Consider the following 26231-nt stretch of genomic DNA (forward strand, 5'->3'; position numbering starts at 1 on the left):
TGTTTTACTTAATAAAATTTCCTGCACTTTGATTAGGTACCCTGTCATTTTATTACTTTCGAAGTTACAAAGTATAGTTCCATTGTAACCTACCATTCGTTACTATATGAAATTTTAGTAGGGCCAATATACAGGGTGTTAAGAAAAAAGTATTCAATATTTTAGGAGGTGATAGCATGCATCAAAACAAGAGAAAAATGTCTAATAAACATGGGTCCTACAACACATACTTTCTGAGATCTGAACACTTGTTCATAGGAGGTGCTCAATGTGACGTCCATTTAGGAGAGAGGAAACATTAAATACAAATTATTTTTTAAAAATTAACAAGAAAGATCTACGATGAAAGAGTAATGGAACGGAGAAATATTCTCTCCGGCGCCGGGATTTGAACCCCGGTTTTCAGCTCTACGTGCTGATGTTTTATCCACTAAGCCACACCGGATACCCATCCCGGCGTCGGACAGAATCGTCTCAGTTTAAGTTCCAACTCTTGGGTTCCCTCTAGTGGCCGCCCTCTGTACTACGTCATAGTTGTCTATGAACGTAGGACTGAAGTCCACACATGTGCTGAGGTGCACTCGTTATGAGTGACTAGTTGGCCGGGATCCGACGGAATACGCACCGTCTTAAATCACGAAGTGATTTACGCATATCATATGTATTATTTTAATGTACCGAAGTACATATGATATTTCCATGCAGATATCCTGCGTCATCATACGATGAAAGAGTAATGGAACGGAGATCCCGTCGGATCCCGGCCAACTAGTCACTCATAACGAGTGCACCTCAGCACATGTGTGGACTTCAGTCCTACGTTCATAGACTCTATGGCGTACTGCAGAGGGCGGCCACTAGAGGGAACCCAAGAGTTGGAACTTAAACTGAGACGATTCTGTCCGACGCCGGGATGGGTATCCGGTGTGGCTTAGTGGATAAAGGATCAGCACGTAGAGCTGAAAACCCGGGTTCAAATCCCGGCGCCGGAGAGAATTTTTTTCTATTCCATTACTCTTTCATCGTATGATGACGCAGAATATCTGCATGGAAATATCATATGTATTTCGGTACATTAAAATAATAAAAATAATATATAAGAAAGGTCTAACTAAATTGCACATAAAGTTCGCTTTTCTCATAGTCTCTTATGACCTTATGAAAATACTTAGCCACCAGAGAGCTGCAAAATAGCGTTTACAACCAGTTTAGATTCGACCGATTAGAGAACATCCGTCAAGGTCGGGCAACCGACCGAATATTCGATTTTAAACCGATTACCCCTTATGTTTTGCAGGTAGACAGAACACCAGGCGCACTTCATCATACATGAAACCGACATTTTTCTGAGTACACAAACGGAGTAACAATTGAAAAAAAATTACTTTGTCTTATTAAAAAATGTGTTTGCTTGATGTATGTCTACATTATTGATTGGACACTTTAATGCACGTTTCTTCATAACTAATGCATAAATGAACAAATGGTCACTGGTAACAACAAAGGAAATAAGTGTAATGTAGAATATGAAATCTGGTGCGTAAAGAAATGCAAGAATAAAATAAATTACAATTACTTACTAAAGAGAAGAGAAATAAGTACATAGGCCTACATTCTAGTGTAATATTTACATTTTAAACTCAAAATGCATACCTCTAAAACAGTAGTTGTTAATATATTATAATGTCTCTTAATTACCCTAAAGAGCTGCATTATTATTTTATTAATAAATCATTTTTAAGAAGATAAAGCGTTATTAACAAAAAAAAAGTACTGTACTCTGAAACTGAAATGATTGTACTTTCACGAAGCATGTAGTTGCCATCGAAGGTAACCAAGTGTAATACCTGGACTGGATGAATCAATCAATCAATGAATCCATGAATAAACCAACTAATGAATCAATTAATTAATCAATCAGTGAATTAATGAATAAACCAACTAATGAATCAATTAATTAATCAATCATTGAAACCATGAATAAACCAACTAATGAATCAATTAATTAATCAATCAGTGAATCAATGAATAAACCAACTAATGAATCAATTAATTAATCAATCAATGAATCAATGAATAAACCAACTAATGAATCAATTAGTTAATCAATCAGTGAATCAATGAATAAACCAACTGATGAATCAATTAATTAATCAATCAATGAATCCATGAATAAACTAACTAATGAATCAATTAATTAATCAATCAGTGAATCAATGAATAAACCAACTAATGAATAAATTAATTAATCAATCAATCAGTCCATGAATAAACCAATTAATTAATTAATTAATCAGTGAATCAATGAATAAACCAACTAATGAATCAATTAATCAATCAATGAATCCATGAATAAACCAACTAATGAATCTATTAATTAATTAATCTGTGAATCAATGAATAAACCAACTAATGAATCAATTAATTAATCAATCAATGAATCCATGAATAAACCAACTAATGAATCAATTAATTAATCAATCAATGAATCTATGAATAAACCAACTAATGAATCAATTAATTAATCAATCAGTGCATCAATGAATAAACCAACTAGTGAATCAATTAATTAATCAATCAGTCCATGAATAAACCAACTAATGAATTAATTAATCAATCAGTGAATCAATGAATGAATGACTCAATCCACACATGAATGAATCAATGAATCGATATATGAATGAATCAATTACTCGATATAAATTAATCAATTAGTCGATGTATGGATGAATGGAGATGGATGATTGATTGATTGATTGTTTGTTTGTTTGATCAATTGATTGATTGATTGAATTTAATGAGAGAAGAAGAGCTATCAATTAAATAGTAGGCCTACATGATGATAATCGTATCCTTGCAAGGGCTCTTGAACTTCTGCTGGCTCAATGTGGTCTGCCTTTGCCCCCACCCACAAAAAGTGAGAAACAACTCGAATATTCGTTAAACCGATCCTGAGACACTCCGCGAGATGGGAGAGCTTTGCATACTGACTATAGAGCAAGGCGTTCAATAGCAATATATAATTTCTATTTTTCATAGCCGGTTGTGCACGACTCTATTGGCTATCCATACGCAGTGGCCAACTATATATCAATCGATATCTGAATGTTCAGAATTAACGGAAAAACAAATAGCGTATTACTGTAAATTTTCTAATTCTTTGAGTTTGTGAATATGCTGGAATACTCCTACCAGGATTTGCCTCCTTTTTAGAATGCGGAAACTTTCGTAATCAGAAACGCGCAGTTCAAAACCAATGCCGCGCGCCAACTGTTTATCGAATTCCATGCTCGGTAAGTGTTGCTCATTTCATTCCCCGCCCTCCTCTGTTACGCAAACTTTGTTTAGCCACGTTTCATCAAATTACACTGAATCTGAAGTTGTGTATACAATTTGTAGGTTTGTTATTTGCATAACACGAATGCTGACATCTGAGCGTTTAGCGCAAAAAACTTTTCTCTGGAAACTGCAACTGCTGCGAGACGAAAATAGAGCCACTTTTCATGGGCCTCAGAGCCTCGTCTGATCTCCCCCCCCCCCCCGTCACTAAATTCACATATTGTTACCCAGTTGCTGGAATCCGATCTTATCTGCATTGCAAGAACTGCAGCGTTCTCAATCCGTGGCTCGAGGGCCATAACCTAGATCAGTGTTTCTCAAACTTTTTTTAAATGGGGACCACTTTTTTAAGTCAGAACAGTTCCGCGGACCACCCTACTCTTGTTCCCTTCGAAAGCAAATTTATCACTTTTGCAGAATATGTTAATACCAGTGTACTTATATTTTAAAATAGAATTAATTAATTATAATACTTTCATAATTATGTTTCTTTTAGACAAACACAAGTAACTTATAAATCCTGTGCATTGTTGATTCATCGCTTGCCTGTTAGCAGTTATTTGTTTGAAATCATTCTTATGTGGTACACGCTAGTATTTGTCCTTGTTTAGGTTAAATAGTGCCCATTATAAATAATGGAAAACTGGCTTCGATCCGGATCTTTGAAAAGAAAGGAACATGATGATACACTTCATTTAGGCAGAAGCTGTGTGTGAAGAAATATATTAATTACAGTGCCATTAAAGAAATATCTAGTCCTACTAGGCCTAGTAGCTATTCAAAGAAAAAAATATAACAAGAGTTATTTGGAACTTGAACTTACTTGGCTTGGCAATGAGAGTGAACCAAAACCTCGGTGCGAAGTGCTTTAAACGAGTGTATGAAACCCGCGAAATTGAAACGGCACTTAGAGACGAAATACGCAAGTGTAAAAAGTATACCTGTCGGATTTTAAAATAGGCGGAGTCTAAAATTTTTTATAGCGTCATTTGGAAAAATAAATAAAAGATTAATGCAGAAACATGCCCGATTTTCAACAAGTAAAGATGCAATTTGGCACGTTCTGTTTTTGTGTACGACGTATAGTAAGTGCCCTTTCAATGTGCAGACTGGGTGTCGGCAAAACTACTAAGAAAGTCATCAATACATGAAAAGTTTCGGTACTTTGGTCCTCTGTTATGAATTCAGGTGGTCCCTGGCTGGGTTACAGGCTCAGCACCAGATATCCAGGGAAAAGATGGTGAGAAACGCCACGTTCATAGTGCTTTAAATCTCTCTTTTGTTGTTGAGAATAGAGTGGAGACTGGGTATACGGGTAGGGTAAGAAATTTCATAAAATATAGTAAGTTACTGGTAGAAAAAGTGAAAGGCAATTGTCATGTGTCATTTACAAACTCTGAGATTTTCAGTTATAGTGTGATACACAATTCGATTGAATTTTAATTTTTCTTCTGTCTTTTTCGAAGGACCACAAAGGCAGACATCGAGGACCACAGGTGGTCCGCGGACCATAGTTTGAGAAACGCTGGCCTAGATCATATATGCAACCGATAGATCATCGCTATGTTAAAATCGTTTGCACTTTGAAGAGAACAACCGCCAGAATCGCCACCCGTCCGTCGTAAACGAACACGAGATGGCAGTACAGTCGCTAATGCAATTCAAATGGAAATTATGACGTGACTCCTTATGTAACAACTAGATGGCAGCGTAGTAAACCTGACAAAATTTGTTAACATCAAAGCCTATATGGCCGATCTATTTGGGGTATATATGATCTAGGGTCATAGTTATGAATAGTCCGCGGAACTTCATGGAAATGCATGTTTTTCATTTGGCAAATCTATATTAATAATAAATCCGTAGCCGAAATTTTTCTGGCAATTTTCGATTTTCCAAAAATAATTGGTCCTAACATATATAATTAACCACCCTGAAACCGAAAATCGCTTTTTTGACATTTTTGTTTGTATGTCTGTCTGTCTGTCTGTCTGTCTGTCTGTCTGTCTGTATGTTTGTTCACGCGATAATGGCTGAACGGATTTCGATGGAAATTGGAATGTAAATTAAGTTCGTTGTAACTTAGATTTTAGGCTATATGGCATTCAAAATACATTGTTTAAAATAAAAGGGAGGTTATAAGGGAGCCTGAATTAAATAAATCGAAATATCTCGCTTATTATTGATTTTTATGAAAAATGTTACATAACGAAGGTTTCTTTAAAAATAATTTGCGATAAGTTTTCTTCCTTGAAATTTTTTGATAGGAATGATATTTAATGAGATAAATGAGTTTTAAAATTAAAATAACTGCCATCTAAGGCCGTGTAATGAATTAAAAAACAAATGACTTCGTCTATAATGGGCCTTGGACAGCAACAATCGAAAGCTATGAATGTTTCTTGTTTGTATGAAGTAATATCGGAAGCTAAATTAACCGATTTGTATAATTAATTATTATTTCACCATTGGAAAGTGTAGTTTCTCTAGATGGACATAATGCTATAATGTTATTACAGTAACTTTTGATATGATATAATATAATATAATACATGTAATGTAATATTATATAATATAATTTAAATTATTTGAAGGGTTGAGAACCATAGTGGGCCAAGCGCCATTTACTGAATACGTAGAAAACAAGCGTTAAAATTAAGTTATTGCCATAATTCAATGGAAACCTATAACAAGTAAAATAAAATATACACATTAAATCTAAATGATGTCAATCTTCATTAAACTATGGTTGCATGTAATAAAAATTAAGAAACAGGTTAAAGGAATTGTCATTGCACCAAATGAGTGTCTCTGGACCAAAATGATCGCATTTTAATTATTTGGATGCAATTTAAATTAAGTAACATATTAAACGATTTATCCTTCTATCAAACACGAATGTTCCCTGGATCAAATGTCCTATTTTAATTATGTAATTACTTTATATTTATTTCTAACGGGTGCAGCGGAGCACACGGGTACGGCTGGTTGGAGAATTAAAAGTGGATCTTTTCCGATGAAGAATGAAGCCAACTTAAGTTTGCACAAATGTACGAGAGTTTTTTCGAGAGTTTTCCTGCAGATTGAAAGGGTCGATAGGGTATACTTAAAGGAATAGAAAACCTGTAATACTTTTGTGATTAAATGCACGGTTATTAGAAAATTAAGTTGAAAGTTTCAGCAGTCTGGCAACATCGCCGCTAACACAGTCGTCTCTCCTATCGTAATAAAGATGTAAGATTTGGTGTACACAGAATCAGACGCAACGCGGAGATGTGAGACGCGACGTTTTGCTTTACAACGCCTTGCGTCTGCTTAAACACGGTCTAATCGCGACAACTGATTTACTGGCTGTGTGGGTATGGAGAACTGGCCTAGGCTAGAAAATGGCGTCAATGAAAGAGGACTGTCTCTAGGAGAAATTCTATTCTTTTGGTTATTATTTCCTAAGGATGCCTAATACGCCTAAAAATCTATACGATTAAAAGAATCTTAAAATTAAATACTACTAATGTAGTGCACAAACGTCATTTTGTATATTTATGACTACTTCACGACTCACAACAATGAAAAATATTACATTAAATCAATAATGAATGATAGTATAGAGCACAAAAGCAGTGGCGTCTCGTGGCCTAGAATTTGTCCGGGGCTATTTGGTTATAGTTTGTCATGCGTGGCACTATAGTACATTATGCAACGAGCCTATAATGGTAGTAATTAAGACGCGAGTATGTTTGTTTATGAAACGAGCGCAAGCGAGTTTCATAATATTCATACGAGCGTCTTAATTACCATTATAGGCAAGTTTCATACGACTTTTTATGCTCGACCATATTTCTAACTTGAAATTATTCAAAAGTATTCATGTTATGGTTATGGAAGTGAGGAGCGGAACTGACTTGAATTGTGAGATGTGCGCAGACGCGAATGTATTGATTTTTTCCGAGGCACAAATGTCATTGACCTTGATATAATCTAGAGAATAACATGAACATTAATAATGATATAACCTGGAAATTGATTTAGAATTGAAAAACGAGATGACAAATTGAATTTATTTGAATATTATTCACAATTAACGCTAATTATTATAGTAACAGAACTTAACCTTCTGCGACAGTATTGGATTTCCAGCCTCCGTGACTTTTCGCTAATTGTCTTTCGATTGCATATCCGAGAATAATCGATACTTGCGGTTTCATAATGGTACAATGGTGATTTCTCATTGGCTGAACAACTGAATTATAATGAATAGGTGTACTTTAATGAGGTGCATTAAAGGGCTACTACCAGGTGTATAATTACTACATTTCGGCATGGTCGAGCATAAAAACTAAAAAAGTTATTTCATTGTCTAAAAGTTTGTGTTATTGTGTATGTCACTTGAAAACTCGCTTAGTCCGTTGACCGGTGGAAAAAAACTAGACCTTTCATAAAAATGGACTGAACGCGTTTTGGCACCACACTCTTCAATTATATGTTCACAAGAGTTTTGATTTGAGTCCTTTTCATTTTCACGTAGATGATAATCCCATTAACAACAATTTTGGTCTTTTGTATATAGACTGTAAGATGTATGAAGACGATCATAGTATATATGAAGACTAGCGTTCAGCTGTAACGAAATATGCAAGTTACGACCGCTTGTTCAAATCCAAGAAACTTTTGGTCTTTGAACAGCTTGTTGAGATTAAATTTCTGATGTTTGCCATGAGTGTTTTCTCTTCTTACACAGATACACGATGGATATTCCGAGCTCTGACGTCATGGTCACAATTGCGCTGCTCTCCCATTGGCTGTGTTACGCTAACAGTGCGGTGAACCCCGTCATATACAATTTCATGAGTGGTGAGTACCAGACATAATCTTTATAATCTAGTAAATTTGCTTTGGTTACTCGATCCTAGAGGCTCAAATACGAAATCAGTGTTATATGACACATTTTTCTGTCCATTCTCTTTCAATTTTCTTGAGTCTTTAACCATGATTGCAACTGCACACGACATTCAAAGTCTCTGAAAGGAAGCGTACTTTTGATTTAATGTACATAATGCGTTTGAAATTTTGAGATCATGTTATTCCTCCAAGGTTTTATATTCCGAGAGTCTAAGTGGGGTTTTTTTGTGGGCAAAAATGGCATTAGAGGCAGGTTTTCGCAGGATACTCCGGCTTTTCTACCATCTTTCCATTAATCATCGTTATCCGCAGACTTGGCTTAACATTTATCTACTTCTCACATCTCGGGCGTTGAAGACAGTGAAGTTATCTACAGCTTCCTCGCTTTATTCTCATTGTCAGAGGAGGAAGTTTGAGCTAAAATGATCAAAATCCGTAGTACCTACCGTGGGAAAAGCTTAACTAACATCATTTTAAGAACAAAGGTTCATAGTTTCAGATTGTAACTATGCCAACACTCTATTTCAAATATAAGTTGACATTTGTACGATGTATGAATTTTAATAAAATGTAATATTTTACGTGCTGTGAGAAAACTATCTCCAACGTGTCATAACTCCTCACTGGTCTCATCTTTATGAAAAACAGCTGCTGTACACGACTGACCTTATTAGCATCATGGACCTAGTTTTACGTGAACCAGCTGACGATTTCTAACCAATGGCGGAAGGAATACGATTCCGCGTGGTTGCTATCAGATTTTTTTAGTAACAGAGCTCCTGTTAGAAAACTTTTTTCAAGGATAGAGATTTTACCTAATATTTTCATTCTACGTTTGCCCCAGTAAATCTTATAAGCGTCTATGTATATCCTTTGTACTTGAAAGGAAAAGCTAAATAAAAAATTAACGTCTGTTGTAATCCATTTTAAGGCTTACGATGATCAGTTGGATTCGTTACATAGGCTACTTCAATAGCCCTTAGAAAGTCTTCACCACAAAAAACCAATGAAGAGTCTCTATAGTGTTTCCAATTTTCTTTTAAGTTAAAGTCTACAAAGGTTTAGAGGTACAAATACGTTTTTCGTCTCACTAAGTATAGAGTAATTTGGGAAATGACTGTCACCTAAAAATGCAACTCTTGTTCTTCTTCAACCTGGCTGGGGTCTTTTGTGACCAAGTCCAAATATTCGAAATTCAATTACAAATAAATATGTAAAAAAACAAATACATATGCAAACTAATAAAATTTAGAGCGTGTAATAGAAGCATATCTAGAATACAGAATGAATATAAAATTACATTCTGCCAATTTACAAATGTGTGTAAAAAGTATGGGGTCAGAAAAAACCACAGATAGATTGCGAGGTTTAAAAGAAACTTCAAAATTATTATTATAAGTGGGTAAGCTGCCTTTCCTAAGTAGTGATTTCTCTATCCCTAGACATAATAATTCTCAATATCAAAACGTCAAGTACGAAGAGGTAATAAATTTATGGGTTATGACCATCTCTGTTGTTATTCAATTAACAAATTTTAAGGTAAATTATATCACATTCATTACGCTGTAAATTAACGCCGTGTTTGTTTATATGAGACAAATAGGATTTTTTAGTATTTGTAATAATAATTGTTTGTTTATTATATTTCGTAATGGAAAACGTTACACCTGTTGTATATGCTGCAATTAATGTATGATAATATTAGAAAGTACACAATATAGGCATTCGTTGTCAAATTAATATTATTGCAGCATTGCACAATTAACAGAGTTGTCTAGTAGTTTTGTTCTAATTTTAACCGCTTGCTCTGGAACAAAACATTGATTTTTGCATAGTAAGATCATGGGCATGAACCAATAGCCAACACCACCGCCACTAATCAGTTTATAATAGTGAGAAATTTTAGTTGGTATTATGCATGTATTTAATTGTATAATGTTTGTGTTTTTTTTAGTCTGGATAGTTTGTTTGTGTGTTTTTGGATAGTTTGTGTGTTTAATTTGGATAGTTTGTGTTTAGTTGGCACAACATGTGTTTAGTTGGTATAATTTTTTGTGTGTTTACTTTGGATAGTTTGTTTCTGTGTTCAGATTGTATAATTTCTGTGTTCAGTTTGATTAGTTTCGTGTGTTAAGACTGTATAATTTATGTGTTCAATTTGTATAGTCTTTTTGTGTGTTTAGTTTGGGTAGTTTGTTTCTGTGTTTAGATTGTATAATTTCTGTGTTCGGTTTGTGTAGTATCGTGTCTTAAGACTGTATAATTTATGTGTTTAATTTGTATAGTTTGTTTGTTTGTTTAATTTGGATAGTTTGTGTTTAGTTGGCACAACTTATGTGTTTAGTTGGTACAATTTTTTTCTGTTTGCTTTGGATAGTTTGTTTCTGTGTTTAGGTTGTATAATTTCTGTGTTCATTTTGTGTAGTTTCGTGTGTTAAAACTGTATAATTTATGTGTTCAATTTGTATAGTCTTTTTGTGTGTTTAGTTTGGGTAGTTTGTTTCAGTGTTTAGATCGTATAATTTCTGTGTTCGGTTTGTGTAGTTTCGTGTCTTAAGACTGTATAATTTATGTGTTCAATTTGTATAGTTTCTTTGTATGTTTAATTTGGATAGTTTGTGTTTAGTTGGCACAACTTATGTGTTTAGTTGGTACAACTTTTTTTTGTGTTTACTTTGAATAGTTTGTTTCTGTGTTTAGGTTGTATAATTTCTGTGTTCATTTTGTGTAGTTTCGTGTGTTAAAACTGTATAATTTATGTGTTCAATTTGTATAGTCTTTTTATGTGTTTAGTTTGGATAGTTTGTTTCTGTATTTAGATTGTATAATTTCTGTGTTCAGTTTGTGTAGTTTTGTGTGTTAAGAATGTATAATTTATATGTTCAATTGGTATAGTCTTTGTGTCATTAGTTTGGATAGTTTGTTTCTGTGTTTAGGTTGTATAATTTCTGTGTTCAGTTTGTGTAGTTTCGTGTGTTAAGACATGATAATTTAATGTTCAATTTGTATAGTTTGTGTGTGTGTTTAATTTGGATAGTTTGATAGTTTGTGTTTACTTGGCACAACTTATGTGTTTAGTTGGTATAATTTTTGTGTGTGTTTACTTTGGATAGTTTGTTTCTGTGTTTAGGTTGTATAATTTCTGTGTTCAGTTTGTGTAGTTTTGTGTGTTAAAACTGTATAATTTATGTGTTCAATTTGTATAGTCTTTTTATGTGTTTAGTTCGGATAGTTTGTTTCTGTGTTTAGATTGTATAATTTCTGTGTTCAGTTTGTGTAGTTTCCTGTGTTAAGACTGTATGATTTATATGTTCAATTGGTATAATCTTTTTGTGTCTTTAGTTTGGATAGTTTGCTTCTGTATTTGGATTGTATAATTTCTGTGTTCAGTTTGTGTAGTTTCGCGTGTTAAGACTGTATAATTTATGTGTTCAATTTGTATAGTCTTTTTAAGTCTTTAGTTTGGATAGTTTGTTTCTGTATTTAGATTCTATAATTTCTGTGTTCAGTTTGTGTAGTTTCGTGTGTTAAGACTGTATAATTTATGTGTTCAATTTGTATCGTCTTTTTATGTGTTTAGTTTGGATAGTTTGTTTCTGTGTTTAGATTGTATAATTTCTGTGTTCAGTTTGTGCAGTTTCCTGTGTTAAGACTGTATGATTTATATGTTCAATTGGTATAATCTTTTTGTGTCTTTAGTTTGGATAGTTTGTTTCTGTGTTTAGATTGTATAATTTCTGTGTTCAGTTTGTGTAGTTTCCTGTGTTAAGACTGTATGATTTATATGTTCAATTGGTATAATCTTTTTGTGTCTTTAGTTTGGATAGTTTGTTTCTGTGTTTAGATTGTATAATTTCTGTGTTCAGTTTGTGCAGTTTCCTGTGTTAAGACTGTATGATTTATATGTTCAATGGGTATAATCTTTTTGTGTCTTTAGTTTGGATAGTTTGTTTCTGTGTTTAGATTGTATAATTTCTGTGTTCAGTTTGTGTAGTTTCGTGTGTTAAGACTGTATAATTTATGTGTTCAATTTGTATAGTCTTTTTATGTCTTTAGTTTGGATAGTTTGTTCTGTATTTAGATTGTATAATTTATGTGTTCAATTTGTGTAGTTTCGTGTGTTAAGACTGTATAATTTATGTGTTCAATTTGTATAGTCTTTTTATGTCTTTAGTTTGGATAGTTTGTTCTGTATTTAGATTGTATAAGTTCTGAGTTCAGTTTGTGTAGTTTCGTGTGTTAAGACTGTATAATTTATGTGTTCAATTTGTATAGTCTTTTTATGTCTTTAGTTTGGATAGTTTGTTCTGTATTTAGATTGTATAAGTTCTGTGTTCAGTTTGTGTAGTTTCGTGTGTTAAGACTGTATAATTTATGTGTTCAATTTGTATAGTCTTTTTATGTCTTTAGTTTGGATAGTTTGTTCTGTATTTAGATTGTATAAGTTCTGTGTTCAGTTTGTGTAGTTTCGTGTGTTAAGACTGTATAATTTATGTGTTCAATTTGTATAGTCTTTTTATGTCTTTAGTTGGGATAGTTTGTTCTGTATTTAGATTGTATAAGTTCTGTGTTCAGTTTGTGTAGTTTCGTGTGTTAAGACTGTATAATTTATGTGTTCAATTTGTGTAGTTTCGTGTGTTAAGACTGTATAATTTATGTGTTCAATTTGTATAGTCTTTTTATGTCTTTAGTTTGGATAGTTTGTTCTGTATTTAGATTGTATAAGTTCTGTGTTCAGTTTGTGTAGTTTCGTGTGTTAAGACTGTATAATTTATGTGTTCAATTTGTATAGTCTTTTTATGTCTTAAGTTGGGATAGCTTGTTCTGTATTTAGATTGTATCAGTTCTGTGTTCAGTTTGTGTAATTTTGTGTGTTAAGACTGTATAATTTATGTGTTCAAATTGTAGAGTCTTTTTATGTATTTAGTTGGGATAGTTTGTTCTGTATTTAGATTGTATAAGTTCTGTGTTCAGTTTGTGTAGTGTCGTGTGTTAAGACTGTATAATTTATGTGTTCAAATTGTATAGTCTTTTTATGTCTTTAGTTTGGATAGTTTGTTTATGTGTTTAGATTGTATAATTTCTGTGTTCAGTTTGTGTAGTTTCGCGTGTTAAGACTGTATAATTTATGTGTTCAATTTGTATAGTTTGTTTGTGTGTTTAATTTGGATAGTTTGTGTTTAGTTGGCACAACTTATGTGTTTAGGTGGTATAATTTTTGTGTGTTTAGTTTGGATAGTTTGTTTCTGTGTTTAGATTGTATAATTTCTGTGTTCAGTTTGTGTAGTTTCGTGTGTTAAGACTGTATAATTTATGTGTTCAATTTGTATAGTTTCTTTGTGTGTTTAATTTGGATATTTTGTGTTTGGTTGGCACAACTTATGTGCTCAGTTGGTGTAATTTTTTGTGTGTTTACTTTGGATAGTTTGTTTCTGTGCTTAGATTCTACTATTTCTGTGTTCATTTTGTGTAGTTTTGTGTGCTAAGACTGTATAATTTATGTGTTCAATTTGTATATTCTTTTTGTGTGTTTAGTTTGGATAATTTGTGTGTGTTAATATTATATAACTTACGTGTTCAGATTGTATAGTCTTTTTGTGTGTTTAGTTTGGATAGTTTGTGTGTGTGTTAAGACTGTAATTTATTTGTTCAGTTTGTATAGTTTTTTTGAGTACGTTTAGTTTATATAATTTATGGGCCGTATTCATAGACATTGTTAGCGCGGGTTTTCGGAGGATGATCAGCGTTTTTCGTATTCATAAACCAATGTTAGCGATAGGATGTGATTTGAATTCTGTACAAGTAATCAGTCGATAGCCGGGGCTAGCTTAGTACGCTCGTAGCGCGTGCTGAGAAATGTCTATGCATAGCACTCTTTGTGTTTAGTCTGTATAGTTTTTCGTGTTTAGTTTGTATAGTTTGTTTATGTGTTTAGTTTGTAAGTGTATATTGTAAGCTCTCTTGGACTGGCTCCCCAAGTGTAGTAGACCTTTTAGCTCACCCTATACTACTGTAGGAGGCTTTACCCTTATGGGATTTCAGGCTTTTCATATTTCATAATAGTGAGAAAGGATGAGTCACTTTTATATAGGTGACAAATATGAATGTGGCCGTTAGATTTTCTATTCACAAGATTAGTGATAATCGCTTAGTGCACGGAGAGGCAAAATTTGTTGTGAAAACAACACTTCTCTTTATGATGAACGTTTTTCTCTGTTCGTTTTTCTGCATCTTCAACGTTAGTTGCTGTTACCCGGGAATTAAAATTAAATCGATGATTCGATCAGTGACTATTTTTCATCGTATAAATACGAAATCAAGATAAAAGCATGAGAGAGAAGAAAATTTTAATGCGGTTTTGTTTACTGTACTCTTCCAACTGTATATATCTGATAGATTACATCATTTACACTCCACAGAATCGTATATAGGCCCAACTGCAATTTTACTGGCTTTTTCTATGTTCGAAATCCGAAACCTGAGCGAATCCAGAAATGCATATAGAGTGTTAGTTGGGAGGCCGGAGGGAAAAAGACCTTTGGGGAGGCCGAGACGTAGAAGGGAAGATAATATAAAAATGGATTTGAGAGAGGCAATGAACCTCCGGGTTCCTAAAAAGCCACAAGTAAGTAAGTAATTGTATGAAAATGAAGTAACACGAAATTTGTGCGTTTTTGCACCGTTTGGTAGATATAGAAACATCAAACATATCGGAGCTTCGTGTCAGAAAAGGGAAGAAAAGGGAAAATTGTCTGTTTTTTGAGCCTCTATGTCTACTAGCAACCAGCAGATCTAATATTAATATAATTCAAGTCTAGGGTCAGTTCAAAAGGGAAACAATTCAAAATTTAAAGTTTTCAGAACACTGCATTTTAAAGCTTCATGTTACTATGAAAACTCCAATTAACACACTCAAATTTGAAACTTGTAGTGAAACATTATTAACAGAATTTGGAGTGATTTCAATGATCCTTGAATTTTTCGCAGCAACTTAAACCTTTAAAGTGCAGGTTTCTCAAAACTTTAAATTCTGAGTTATTTCCCTTTTGAACTGGCCCGTCGAAATGTTACACAGTAAGTTTTGTTAATAGAATTGCTTTTATTATACAGCAGAGACTTGAGTCGGATTAGTGAAAGACGGAAAGTCATGTGACACTAGCCTACATTATGAGTCTTCTTTCTCACATCCAATACAATAAATGCTGTACGATTGCTTTGGATGAAAATGAGTTTGTGGCTACTAATTCTTAAACTCGTTTAATATCGAGTCATTACAAAAGTATATGCATAACTATATATACTCTCATTACGAGTCAAAATACAGGGAGGTGATAAAGTGGTTTTACAAATTTAGTATTCATAAAACATAATGCATTCTGAAAAATTGTTTGTAAAAATGAGTTACGTGAAGTGTAAACCATCAAGCTTTATTACCAACTTTATTTAGTACCATAGACGACCGACTCGAGAGCCACTGCAGTGAGAGATAAAGTGTTTATTGTTAAGAATTTAATAAAGCATAATCTATGTTTCAGTTTATAAACCAAATTCTGTTTCACAAATGTGAAGACATCTTTGTACTGATTACAGTATAACTATTTTTAAGACAAGAGATTTACACGCGATTTACCATAATATATGAAAGTAAGAAGACGGAACTAAAATGAACACTTAAATTCACAAACTTATAGTTTTTTAATTGGATACTTAACAGTAGAAAGGTGCTAAGTGCTAAAATTAAAAAAGTGATATTTCACTAGAATGGTGCAAATTGCCAAAGGGCATTACATATCAACAGGGCTAGGTCCACAGATGATTGTAGAGTATTATTAAGACCACCAAAAGATGGCAGTGGTGCAAAGTTACTAGAACTCTCTCAGAAGAAAGGTGCAATGTGTCATTCGTTTTGATTTCCCTACAAAACTGAAATCAGCGTAGGTAAATCTTATTACAACATAATACGTAGGTAATTTAGCTATGAATCACATATAATGAATTATCTCTAGATGACACAGCTCGTTTGTTTTAAACTTTTCATTTCCTAGTGTTGAAAATCGGTAAAATATGGGAATAGTACATTATGCAACGAGCCTATAATGGCAGTAATTAAGACGCGAGTATGTTTGTTTATAAAAAGAGCGCAAGCGAGTTTCATAATTTTCATACGAGCGTCTTAATTACCATTATAGGCAAGTTTCATACGACTTTTTATGCTCGACCATAATTTCTAACTTGAAATTATTCATAAGTTTTCATGTTATGGTTATGTAAGTGACGAACGGAACTGACGTGAATTGTGAGATGTGCGCAGACGCGAAAGTATTGATTTTTTCCGAGGCACGAATATCATTGACCTTTATATAACCTAGAGAACATTAGTCTTGATATAACCTGGAAATTGATTTAGAATTGAAAAACGAGATGACAAATTGAATTTATTTGAATATTATTTACAATTAACGCTAATTATTATAGTAATAGAACATAACCTTCTGCGACAGTATTGGATTTCCAGCCTCCGTGACTTTTCGCTAATTGTCTTTCGATTGCATATCCGAGAATAATCGATACTGGCGGGTTTATAACGGTACAAAGGTGATTTGTCATTGGCTGAACAACCGAATTATAATGAATAGGTGTACTTTAATGAGGTGCATTAAAGGGCTACTACCAGGTGTATAATTACTACATTTCGGCATGGTCGAGCATAAATATCATTAAATTAATGCGTTGTTTTTATTGTAAGTGGCATGGAAATGCAGAATAAAATGCAGTGAATTGACACCCAAGTAGATAATAGCTATATTTTCAGAGTTCTATGACCAAGATTATTCAACACTATCAACATTTCAGTTGGGTATCTTTACTGTCATACCAGTACAACGATGTTAACGTAGAACATATGGTAATCATGATGAAAATCAGTCATTTCAGTTCCAAATGGTGAGAGTAATTTGCTTCCAGTCTGAAAAACGAATTTAATGAAAGTATTTGCAGAAATTCTGCGGAAAATAAACTGATCATAGTACCTACGAAATGTTTAAGGGACTTAACAACTTTCATAAATTATGAAGTTTGTTTGTCTCTCAGGGTGTTAATTTTAGTAGTATCATCAAACTACTGATAAAGACTGAGAAAAGTTGTCGTAAATACTACAAATTCTATTAAAAAAAATATATTCTTAAAATTTTTCAATATCGAAAGTTATTTAATGGGTAAATATCCGGTGGCAGTGGTAAATAATTACACTCAATAATGACAATTAATAATACAGTTAATAATAAATTAATATTAATAATAATAATAATAATAATAATAATAACAATAGCATAATAATATTAACAAGAAGCATCCTAAATTAAATGAAGCACGATCACTTAAAATAACGTTTAAAGTAAATCTAATTTGTATCTTAACCCTAGGTTCGAACTAAACTCACGAGTACGATATGTTCATACATGCACAAGTACATTTCAGCACTACACACATTTCACTGTCAACTCACTCACTGCACTGGAACTACGATACATTTCACTAATACTATCCTGATTTCACTAACAATTCAAAAACATTTCGCTGTTCAAATACTTTGCACTACCACTATAAACTATAAAACTTCACTGACACAAACACACTTCACTGACACAATACAATTCACAGACACAACACACTTCTTCACTGATACAACACTTCAAATAATAAAACATCAATTACACCATTTAAATATTGTGCATAATAAATATTAGTAAAGTCCTTAAGCCTATTTTATATACATTTTTGGTTGTTGGTAAGGTCCTTAGTAAGTCTGCAGGTAAAGCATTCCAGTCCCTGATAGTACGATTGAGAAAAGAAAACTTTCCCGTGTCCGTCCTCTGTCTTCTTTCCCTCAATATTTAATAAAATACTGTTAATAAATTTTGCACTTTGCACCTTTCTACTATTAAGTATCCAATTATGGACATTCCACAGTACTTTCGTGATAGAATTTGTTTAGTAAATAGAAAACGCCTGCTGAGGTTGTTCTGCAACTGTGTTAATTATTTAGAACCCACTGTAATAACTCTTAGGACCAATTGTATAAAACTCCCTGACTAAAGATCAACTTTGATCGTTGATCGGAAAGTGAACCGAGTTCAGACACTTCTTCTATTGTATAAAATTTTCTGCGATCGAATTATCTTGGTTCAAATGCAATTTAAGTTCACATGAAAAGGATTTGGCAACATCGCATAAACAGGTGAAGTATGTGATGCGCGGGCCATGTTGTACAGGTTTGTTCAGTGTTGCTAATTTAGCGACTTTAACTCTTTTTCAACGACAATTTCTTTTAACTGTTATATGGCTGAAATAAGGAATTAGCGACCTTTTTAGCACACCATAGTGACAAAATTTAATCTTTCTTTGTTGATAATGAGAAATCTAGCGACTTTCCAATTACTTTTTGGCGACTTTCGTACACTCTGTTGGAGACACTGGTTTGTTTTATGCATTGTAAATAATGGCGGACAATAAGAAGAAGGTTGTCCGTTCACCAAATTGTTATCATGTTATGGTGTTTGATACTGCTAAACATAATAAAGCTTTATAAAACGACAATTTTCGTTTAGTAATACAGTTAATCAAAAATTTGTGAGTGTAGCTATCATATCCATTAATAATTAATGGTTGTTATAAACATAATATATTTATAGGTTTTGTTATTTGATACTGCTGAACACGATAAAGCCTTATAAAATATAAGAATGTTTGTGTATTAAGGCAAGAAATTGAAAAAAAAAATATATATATATATATATATATATATATATAAATGTATCTACCATATCTATTAATATTAATAATAATGGTTATTCTTTTTGCACAATCTGCCATTCGTATACTTCAAACAGAAAAGAAATAACTGAACTTGGATCATCTAACTTAATCGGAGAAAATTCTTCAGTCAAAGTTGACTTTAGTTTGAGACAAATTAATCTCAGATTAGACTTTATACAACACAAAATTACAAGTTGAGCTAAAACGAGGATCAATTTAACCTTTGATCTAAGATTAAATGGTTTATACAATCGGCCCTTAAAGTTTTCGCCAATGGTACTACATATTATATAGTCGGTATCCTTCGTATTTATGTATTACAAAACTATTTATTCACAGTATATTATATTTTCACAATAATTAAATTTGTAAAGCTTCTTCAGGTTCTCGTTCTATTATTTTAACCCTTCCTATCGAAAACAAAAACAAAATTTAATTTCTGTCTTCAATTGTATACTGTATGTGTAGTAAATTGTATTATTTTTAAAAGAGATAAACATGCCTTTAATAACGTCTTAACTTCGATCCGACTGATGTCTTTGCTGGCTAATATTCCAACATGATACACATCTACATAATGAGACAGTACTTCCAATGTTTTATATGAATTATGTTATGTCAGATTATCGTAATATTTCACTTTTTTTTTTTATTTATTCGTGCGTGCGTACATACGTGTCTGCGCTTCTGTACGCAATAAATTAATATTCTGTGAAAATATTTTCATGGAAAAGAATGAGTTTATAGTGCATCCTGCATGGTTCTGCAATATAAAAGACATCACTCCATATAAGCATGGCAAGAATTGAATGCACGGTTGCATGTATTTGCTACTATGCTGTATATTTTATGGACTTCATATATATAGCCTGTACTGAAAATGATTTATAGCACGTTTTGATCACATCATATATACATCTCCCTATGAAATCCGCTTTTGCGTTTCCCAGAGTTGTTTGAGTTCTTAATTTATTTTTTCCGTCACTTAGATTTAATTGTATTCTTTTTCAGCCACAGAAAATCTGTAAAATACCAGTATTTTATTTTTATTTTGAGATTGGGATAATTCTATTATATTTTATTACAAATTAAATAAAATATAGAAATTACAAATTAAATGGAAGCAAGTAAAGAGATAGGTTAGAAGTAAATCCCGAAAAGATAAAGTATATGATTGTGTCTCGTGACGAGAATATTGTACGAAATGGAAATATAAAAATTGGAAATTTATCTTTTGAAGAGGTGGAGAAGTTCAAATATCTTGTAGCAACAGTAACAAATATAAATGATATTCGGGAAGAAATTAAACACAGAATAAATATGGGAAATGCCTGTTATTATTCCGTTGAAAAGCTTTTATCATCCAGTCTGCTGTCAAAAAATCTGAAAACTAGAATTTATAAAAAAGTTATATTACCGGTTGTTCTTTATGGTTGTGAAAATTGGACTCTCACTTTGAGACAGGAACATAGGTTAAGGTTGTTTGAGAATAAGGTGCTTAGGAAAATATTTGGGGCTAAGAGGGATGAAGTTATAGGAGAATGGAGAAAGTTACACAACACGGAACTGCACGCCTTGTATTCTTCACCTGACTTACTTACTTACTGGCTTTTAAGGAACACGGAGGTTCATTGCCGCCCTCACATAAGCCCGCCATTGGTCCCTATCCTGAGCAAGATTAATCCAGTCTCTATCATCATATCTCACCTCCCTCAAATCCATTTTAATATTATCTTCCCATCTGCGTCTCGGCCTCCCTAAAGGTCTTTTTCCCTCCGGCCTCCCAACTAACACTCTATATGCATTTCTGGATTCGCCCATACGTGCTACATGCCCTGCCCATCTCAAACGTCTGGATTTAATGTTCCTAATTATGTCAGGTGAAGAATACAATGCGTGCAGTTCTGCGTTGTGTAACTTTCTCCATTCTCCTGTAACTTCATCCCTCTTAGCCCCAAATATTTTCCTAAGCACCTTATTCTCAAACACCCTTAACCTATATTCCTCTCTCTAAATGAGAGTCCAAGTTTTACAACCATAAAGAACAACCGGTAATATAACATTCTTCACCTGACATAATTAGGAAAATTAAATCCAGACGTTTGAGATGGGCAGGGCATGTAGCACGTATGGGCGAATCCATAAATGCATATAGAGTGTTAGTTGGGAGGCCGGAGGGAAAAAGACCTTTGGGGAGGCCGAGACGTAGATGGGAAAATAATATTAAAATGGATTTGAGGGAATTGGGGTATGATGATAGAGAATGGATTAATCTTGCTCAGGATAGGAACCAATGGCGGGCGTATGTGAGGGCGGCAATGAACCTCCGGGTTCCTTAAAAGCCAGTAAGTAAGTAAGTAAGTAAGTAAGTATTACAAATTAAATATAGATAATCTGTATTTTAAGAGATTAGGAAAATAATTTAATAAGGTCGAGAGTTAAATATTTTAACACAAACATTTGAAATGTTGGTTGATTTCTAAAGGAGCACATGACAGCTAAGTTATCTGATCTTTCAACTGGTTTCCACTTCACTGATAACTGTTTCCAATTTCTGCATCTCATACACTGAGATATCAAAGATATCCGACCCCTACTAATCGATACTGATCGATCATTTGTTCGTGTAAGTGTGGCTATGAATAGATGGCGTAGATAACTTGCAGTGTCGCCAGTAGTACATAAATATACCCGCATTTATATAATTCAACATTTCATCCCCCTCTAATGATTGTCAAATGCACTAGTTCATAGGGAAGTCGCTTATATTGTCAATTATGAAAATAATTTCTACATCATCATTTTTCCGAACACTTTTTTACGTGATATCGCCTATTGAAAACCAGCGGAACTATTTCAAATTTTGTCACCTTTTTATATCTTTGGTTCTAACTTATCCCGTAGTTAGGAAGTCCGCTTACACGATCAGAAAATGGTATAGGTTAGATATCTTATAACGATAGTGTACTAATTTCTTCGAGTTCACTATACAGCACATAGATGACGCTGTAGAAGCGAGATAATAAATCGACGTACAGTATATGCAATTATTCTCCATTGGAGACCTCTCCATTATACAAAATTTAGTAGGCTACTGTATAGAATTATGTATTTGCTCGAATGATTTCTCATTTCCTGAGCAATAGAATCATGCAATAGTAATATGCGTTACAAGAGCGGTATGTTGAAGTTTTCATGTTCGAGGAAAAGTTTGAAAAAGCGAAACGTAGTTGTGTATCGTACATTATTTTGTGCGAAGATAGTTTATTACATACCTGAAAGAGGAATTTCTAATTAGTTGCAATGAAATCTCCATCTTGGTTTCTGTTCAATGACGGAAAATTTGCAAAAGAAAAATATCTATCTTCAACATTGTTGCTTTAAAATGTTTTCTGTGTTTACTATACTCCAGCAGGCCGTGATATACGTCTGTCTTTTGTCTCCCCAGTCTATGGAATCTTTTTGATTTTTTCACGGCTTACTTAATGTTACTTGCATCACTAATGCAGTAACTTTAGTGGAGTTGTAAAGTTTACTTAATTTTTGCAAATATTTAAAAACAATAATTAACAGTGCAATTTAGGTGAAATTGCAGTGGTAAGTTTCCAATTTATAATTATTGCTATATTGAACGTCTCTAAAAATAATATGTTAAAAGCCTAAAGCAGTAAAATCAATATATCACTTAAGTGGTAAGAAGAGGGAAATTGTTATGTGTGTTAGGTTGGGAATACTGAATGTGGAATTTTAGACTTTCCGCGGATTTGTTTTGTGCGGAAACCAAGCAAATACGCACGATCTCACACAAATATATTAACAAAACACTGCCTATTCTTCTTTAGTTACGAAGCAACCTCCGGTATATGCTTTGTTTATGCTTAAATTCGCCGTTCAGTGTTATTCTATATCACTCGTTCAGTTTCTAATTTCCACTAACAGTCTAGGAACATTAAATTCAGACGTTTGTGATGGGCAGGACATGTAGCACGTATGGGCGAATCCAGAAATGCATATAGAGTGTTACTTGGGAAGCCGGAGGGAAAAAAACCCTTTAGGGAGGCCGAGACGTAGATGGGAAGATAATATAAAAATGGATTTGAGAGAGGTGGGATATGATGATAGAGAATGGATTAATCTTGCTCAGGATAGGGACCAATGGCGGGCTTATGTGAGGCGGCAATGAACCTCCGGGTTCCTTAAAAGGCAGTAAGTAAGTAAGTGACGTCTTCATGTCGATCTTTGGTCTACAATAGTTCGTCCGAAAGGAGTAGATCAATGAAGAAAATCTCTGAATACATCGGTAATTGAACCCGTGATCGTCCGACTTGCATGTCAACGCCTTAACCACGACCCTACTGCACCCCAGGGTTCTTTTATGTGCCCTAAATCTACTATACGTGACCCATAATTTTACTTCCCTTTCGAAGGTAATTATGTTCGGGATTTTATCGCCTTTTAAGATTAATTGTCCTAGGTCGGGTTTGAAACCATCAGGCAGCATGGTAGCCAGGATGTCATGGCGTCATAGGTCAGTAGAAATAAAAATGTGATATTTGTTGAGATAAAAGTCAAGATATGCGAAAGAAAATCATTAATCTACACCGAAGTCCGTAAATACGTTCTCAGTACTGCGCTGGATCTTCAAGTAGTCTAGGAAATTTGGTAAAATTCAGATATGGAACATTCGATGTGAATCAAGTTGGGAGAAGACGGCAAAGTGATATATTAAACAGTGCGGCGTATTCTCAGAAACTTGCTTAGACCTGGTAGAGATGAACAAAACTAACTGCCGCTCTCGCTCGCTGTGTTCGTTGCATTTGTCTTTCGAGTCTCGTATCGTCATTCTCGTGCGCTTAGAGTCTCGCTCGTCAATCTCGAAATAGCATTTGGTCGGCGTGGAAAGATTTCGTAACTTTGAATAACATACATCATTGAAATAATAGTAATATACGTTACAAGAGCGGTATGTTGACGTTTTCATGGTCGAGGAAAAGATTGAAAAAGCGAAACGTAGTTGAGCTTTTTTAATTTCCGAGAACATGAAAACAAACATACCGCTCGTGTATCCTACATTATTTTGTGCGAAGATCGTTTATTACATACCTGAAAGACGAATTTCTAATTAGTTGCAATGAAATCTCCATGTTGGTTTCTGTTTAATGACGCCAACTTCGGAACACCAAAACATCTTTCTTTAACATTGCTGCTGTAAAATGTTTTCTGTGTTTACTGTACTCCAGCAGGCCGTGATTTACGTCTGTCTTTTTTTTCCCCCAGTCTATAAATGCGAACTTAAAACAAACGGTAAGGTTATGTAATGATTTATTTTTCATTTTAATATTTTAACAATATTATTTATATAACATATTGCAGTAATAACATCGGCATCTGGAATCTCGTTGATTTTTTCACGGCTTCCTTAATGTTACTTGTATCAGGAATGCAATAAGTTTCGTGGAGTAGTAGACTTTACTTAATTTTTGCAAATATTTAAAAACAATAATTAACATTGCAATTTAGGTGAAATTGCAGTGGTAAGTTTCCAATTTATAATTATTACTATGTTAAACGTCTCTAAAAATAATATGTTAAAAACCTAAAGCAGTAAAATGAATGTCGCGCTTAAGCGGTAAGAAGAGGGAAATTGTTATGTGTGTTACGTTGGGAATACTGAATGTGGTATTTCACACTTACCGCGTATTGGTTCTGTGCGGAAAGCAAGCAAATACGCACGATCTCACACAAATAACATTATAAATGTTTAATTGAGACAAAAGGACAAAACAGAACAGTATCTTAGTTACCAAAATGTTCTGGTTTTATTATATAACCTATGGCTACATAAATAGAAAAACAAATTCTCAAATAAATTTTTGCATTTATAAGAAACATAACACATAACGTTAATATATTTTTACTTGAGATTGCACAATTGATATCAAACATATGAAAAGAAAATTTCTAGCCTTTTAATAAGGGCCTAGTAATTAAATAAAGACTGGGGAACGGATTATTATACACTGAAAGGTAGAGATGATGTTTCAAATAGTCTACTTGATTGTTTATACATATATAACAGTTGCGAAAGTACATAATAAAAGTTCAGTTATGTATAAACAACTGTGGCGATTCAAGGCTGCTTGACATTCGGGAATTCGGGAGTAATCAATCTCCGCGTCTCGAAACACTCACAAGCAGTCTTTACGTCAACGACGCGATGTATAGAACATGTGCGGGTTTTCGAATTTGCGGGCGCTGTTAGTCTTGCTTTCTCGATCGTTCTGCATCTCTAATACCTGGATAAATTCCACTCCTTTATGAACGAAAAAGTAGTACATTATTATTTTTCTTTAACTTCCTCCTTAATTAAATTAGAGTATTTTCAAATATTTCATAACTTTTAGAGCTTCCTGTATATTGCAGCGTGATGAATTGTACAATAACCAAAGGATTCCTGTGGATTAGTACGGAAGATATTGGAACAAGTGACAACAATTTTCACTCCTAAATTTCTTTCAATTAAAATTACCAATTAGTGGTTAAATTCATTTGTAAACATTTATATAGGATTTTCATTTCAAAACTTCCCAGTCTAAATAACTAATTATATTCAATTTAAACAAAACGTCCTTCATTTAGATATTGAGGGGAATATCTGAAAACAGGCTTAATTGAATTTTATATTTCACCCCCCACACCCACCCAGTTGTTGTTGATTAGAGCTGAAGAGAATAAAGCTACAAAAACTTATTGAGCATTTCATGTAATAGTTGTGTCTGTGTATTAAATTATTTTAAAATGGTGTATAGGTCTACCCTTCAAGAGAGAACAGAAATCATCCTTATTGATTAAATTTAGGAAATTACACAAAATAAGCTGTGTTTTCATCCTACAATTAACTGACAATAACAAAAATCCAGGTTGCCAGGCGACGATATAAAACAAAAGATGCAAAAACAAATTAATGAAGTGTATAAACAATTGAATACTCTTTCATATTTAAGTATAAAAATATAGGGATGCCATGGGGGTGAAATCTAAAATGCAATTAAGCCTGGTTTCAGACTCACCCCTCTAAATTGAATTCAATTTAAATAATTGTTTAGACTGGGAAGTATTTAAATGAAAGCCCTGTAGCCTATATATACACAGGTTAACCGTGAGTAATGTCATTAATC

General features: G+C 33.5%; 1 protein-coding gene across 2 annotated transcripts in view; it reads left to right on the forward strand.

The window, feature by feature from the left end:
• Nucleotides 1-26231, forward strand: part of LOC138695885 (orexin receptor type 2-like) — a 502682-nt gene that overhangs the window by 420636 nt on the left and 55815 nt on the right. For both annotated transcript variants that reach the window (XM_069820228.1, XM_069820229.1), the window contains exon 5: nucleotides 8078-8190. In XM_069820228.1, coding sequence (XP_069676329.1) covers nucleotides 8078-8190 — 113 coding nt within the window. The remainder of the gene's footprint in view (nucleotides 1-8077; nucleotides 8191-26231) is intronic.

This window comes from Periplaneta americana, chromosome 3 (genome assembly GCF_040183065.1).
Source record: "Periplaneta americana isolate PAMFEO1 chromosome 3, P.americana_PAMFEO1_priV1, whole genome shotgun sequence".
Classification (NCBI taxonomy): Eukaryota; Metazoa; Arthropoda; class Insecta; order Blattodea; family Blattidae; genus Periplaneta; species Periplaneta americana.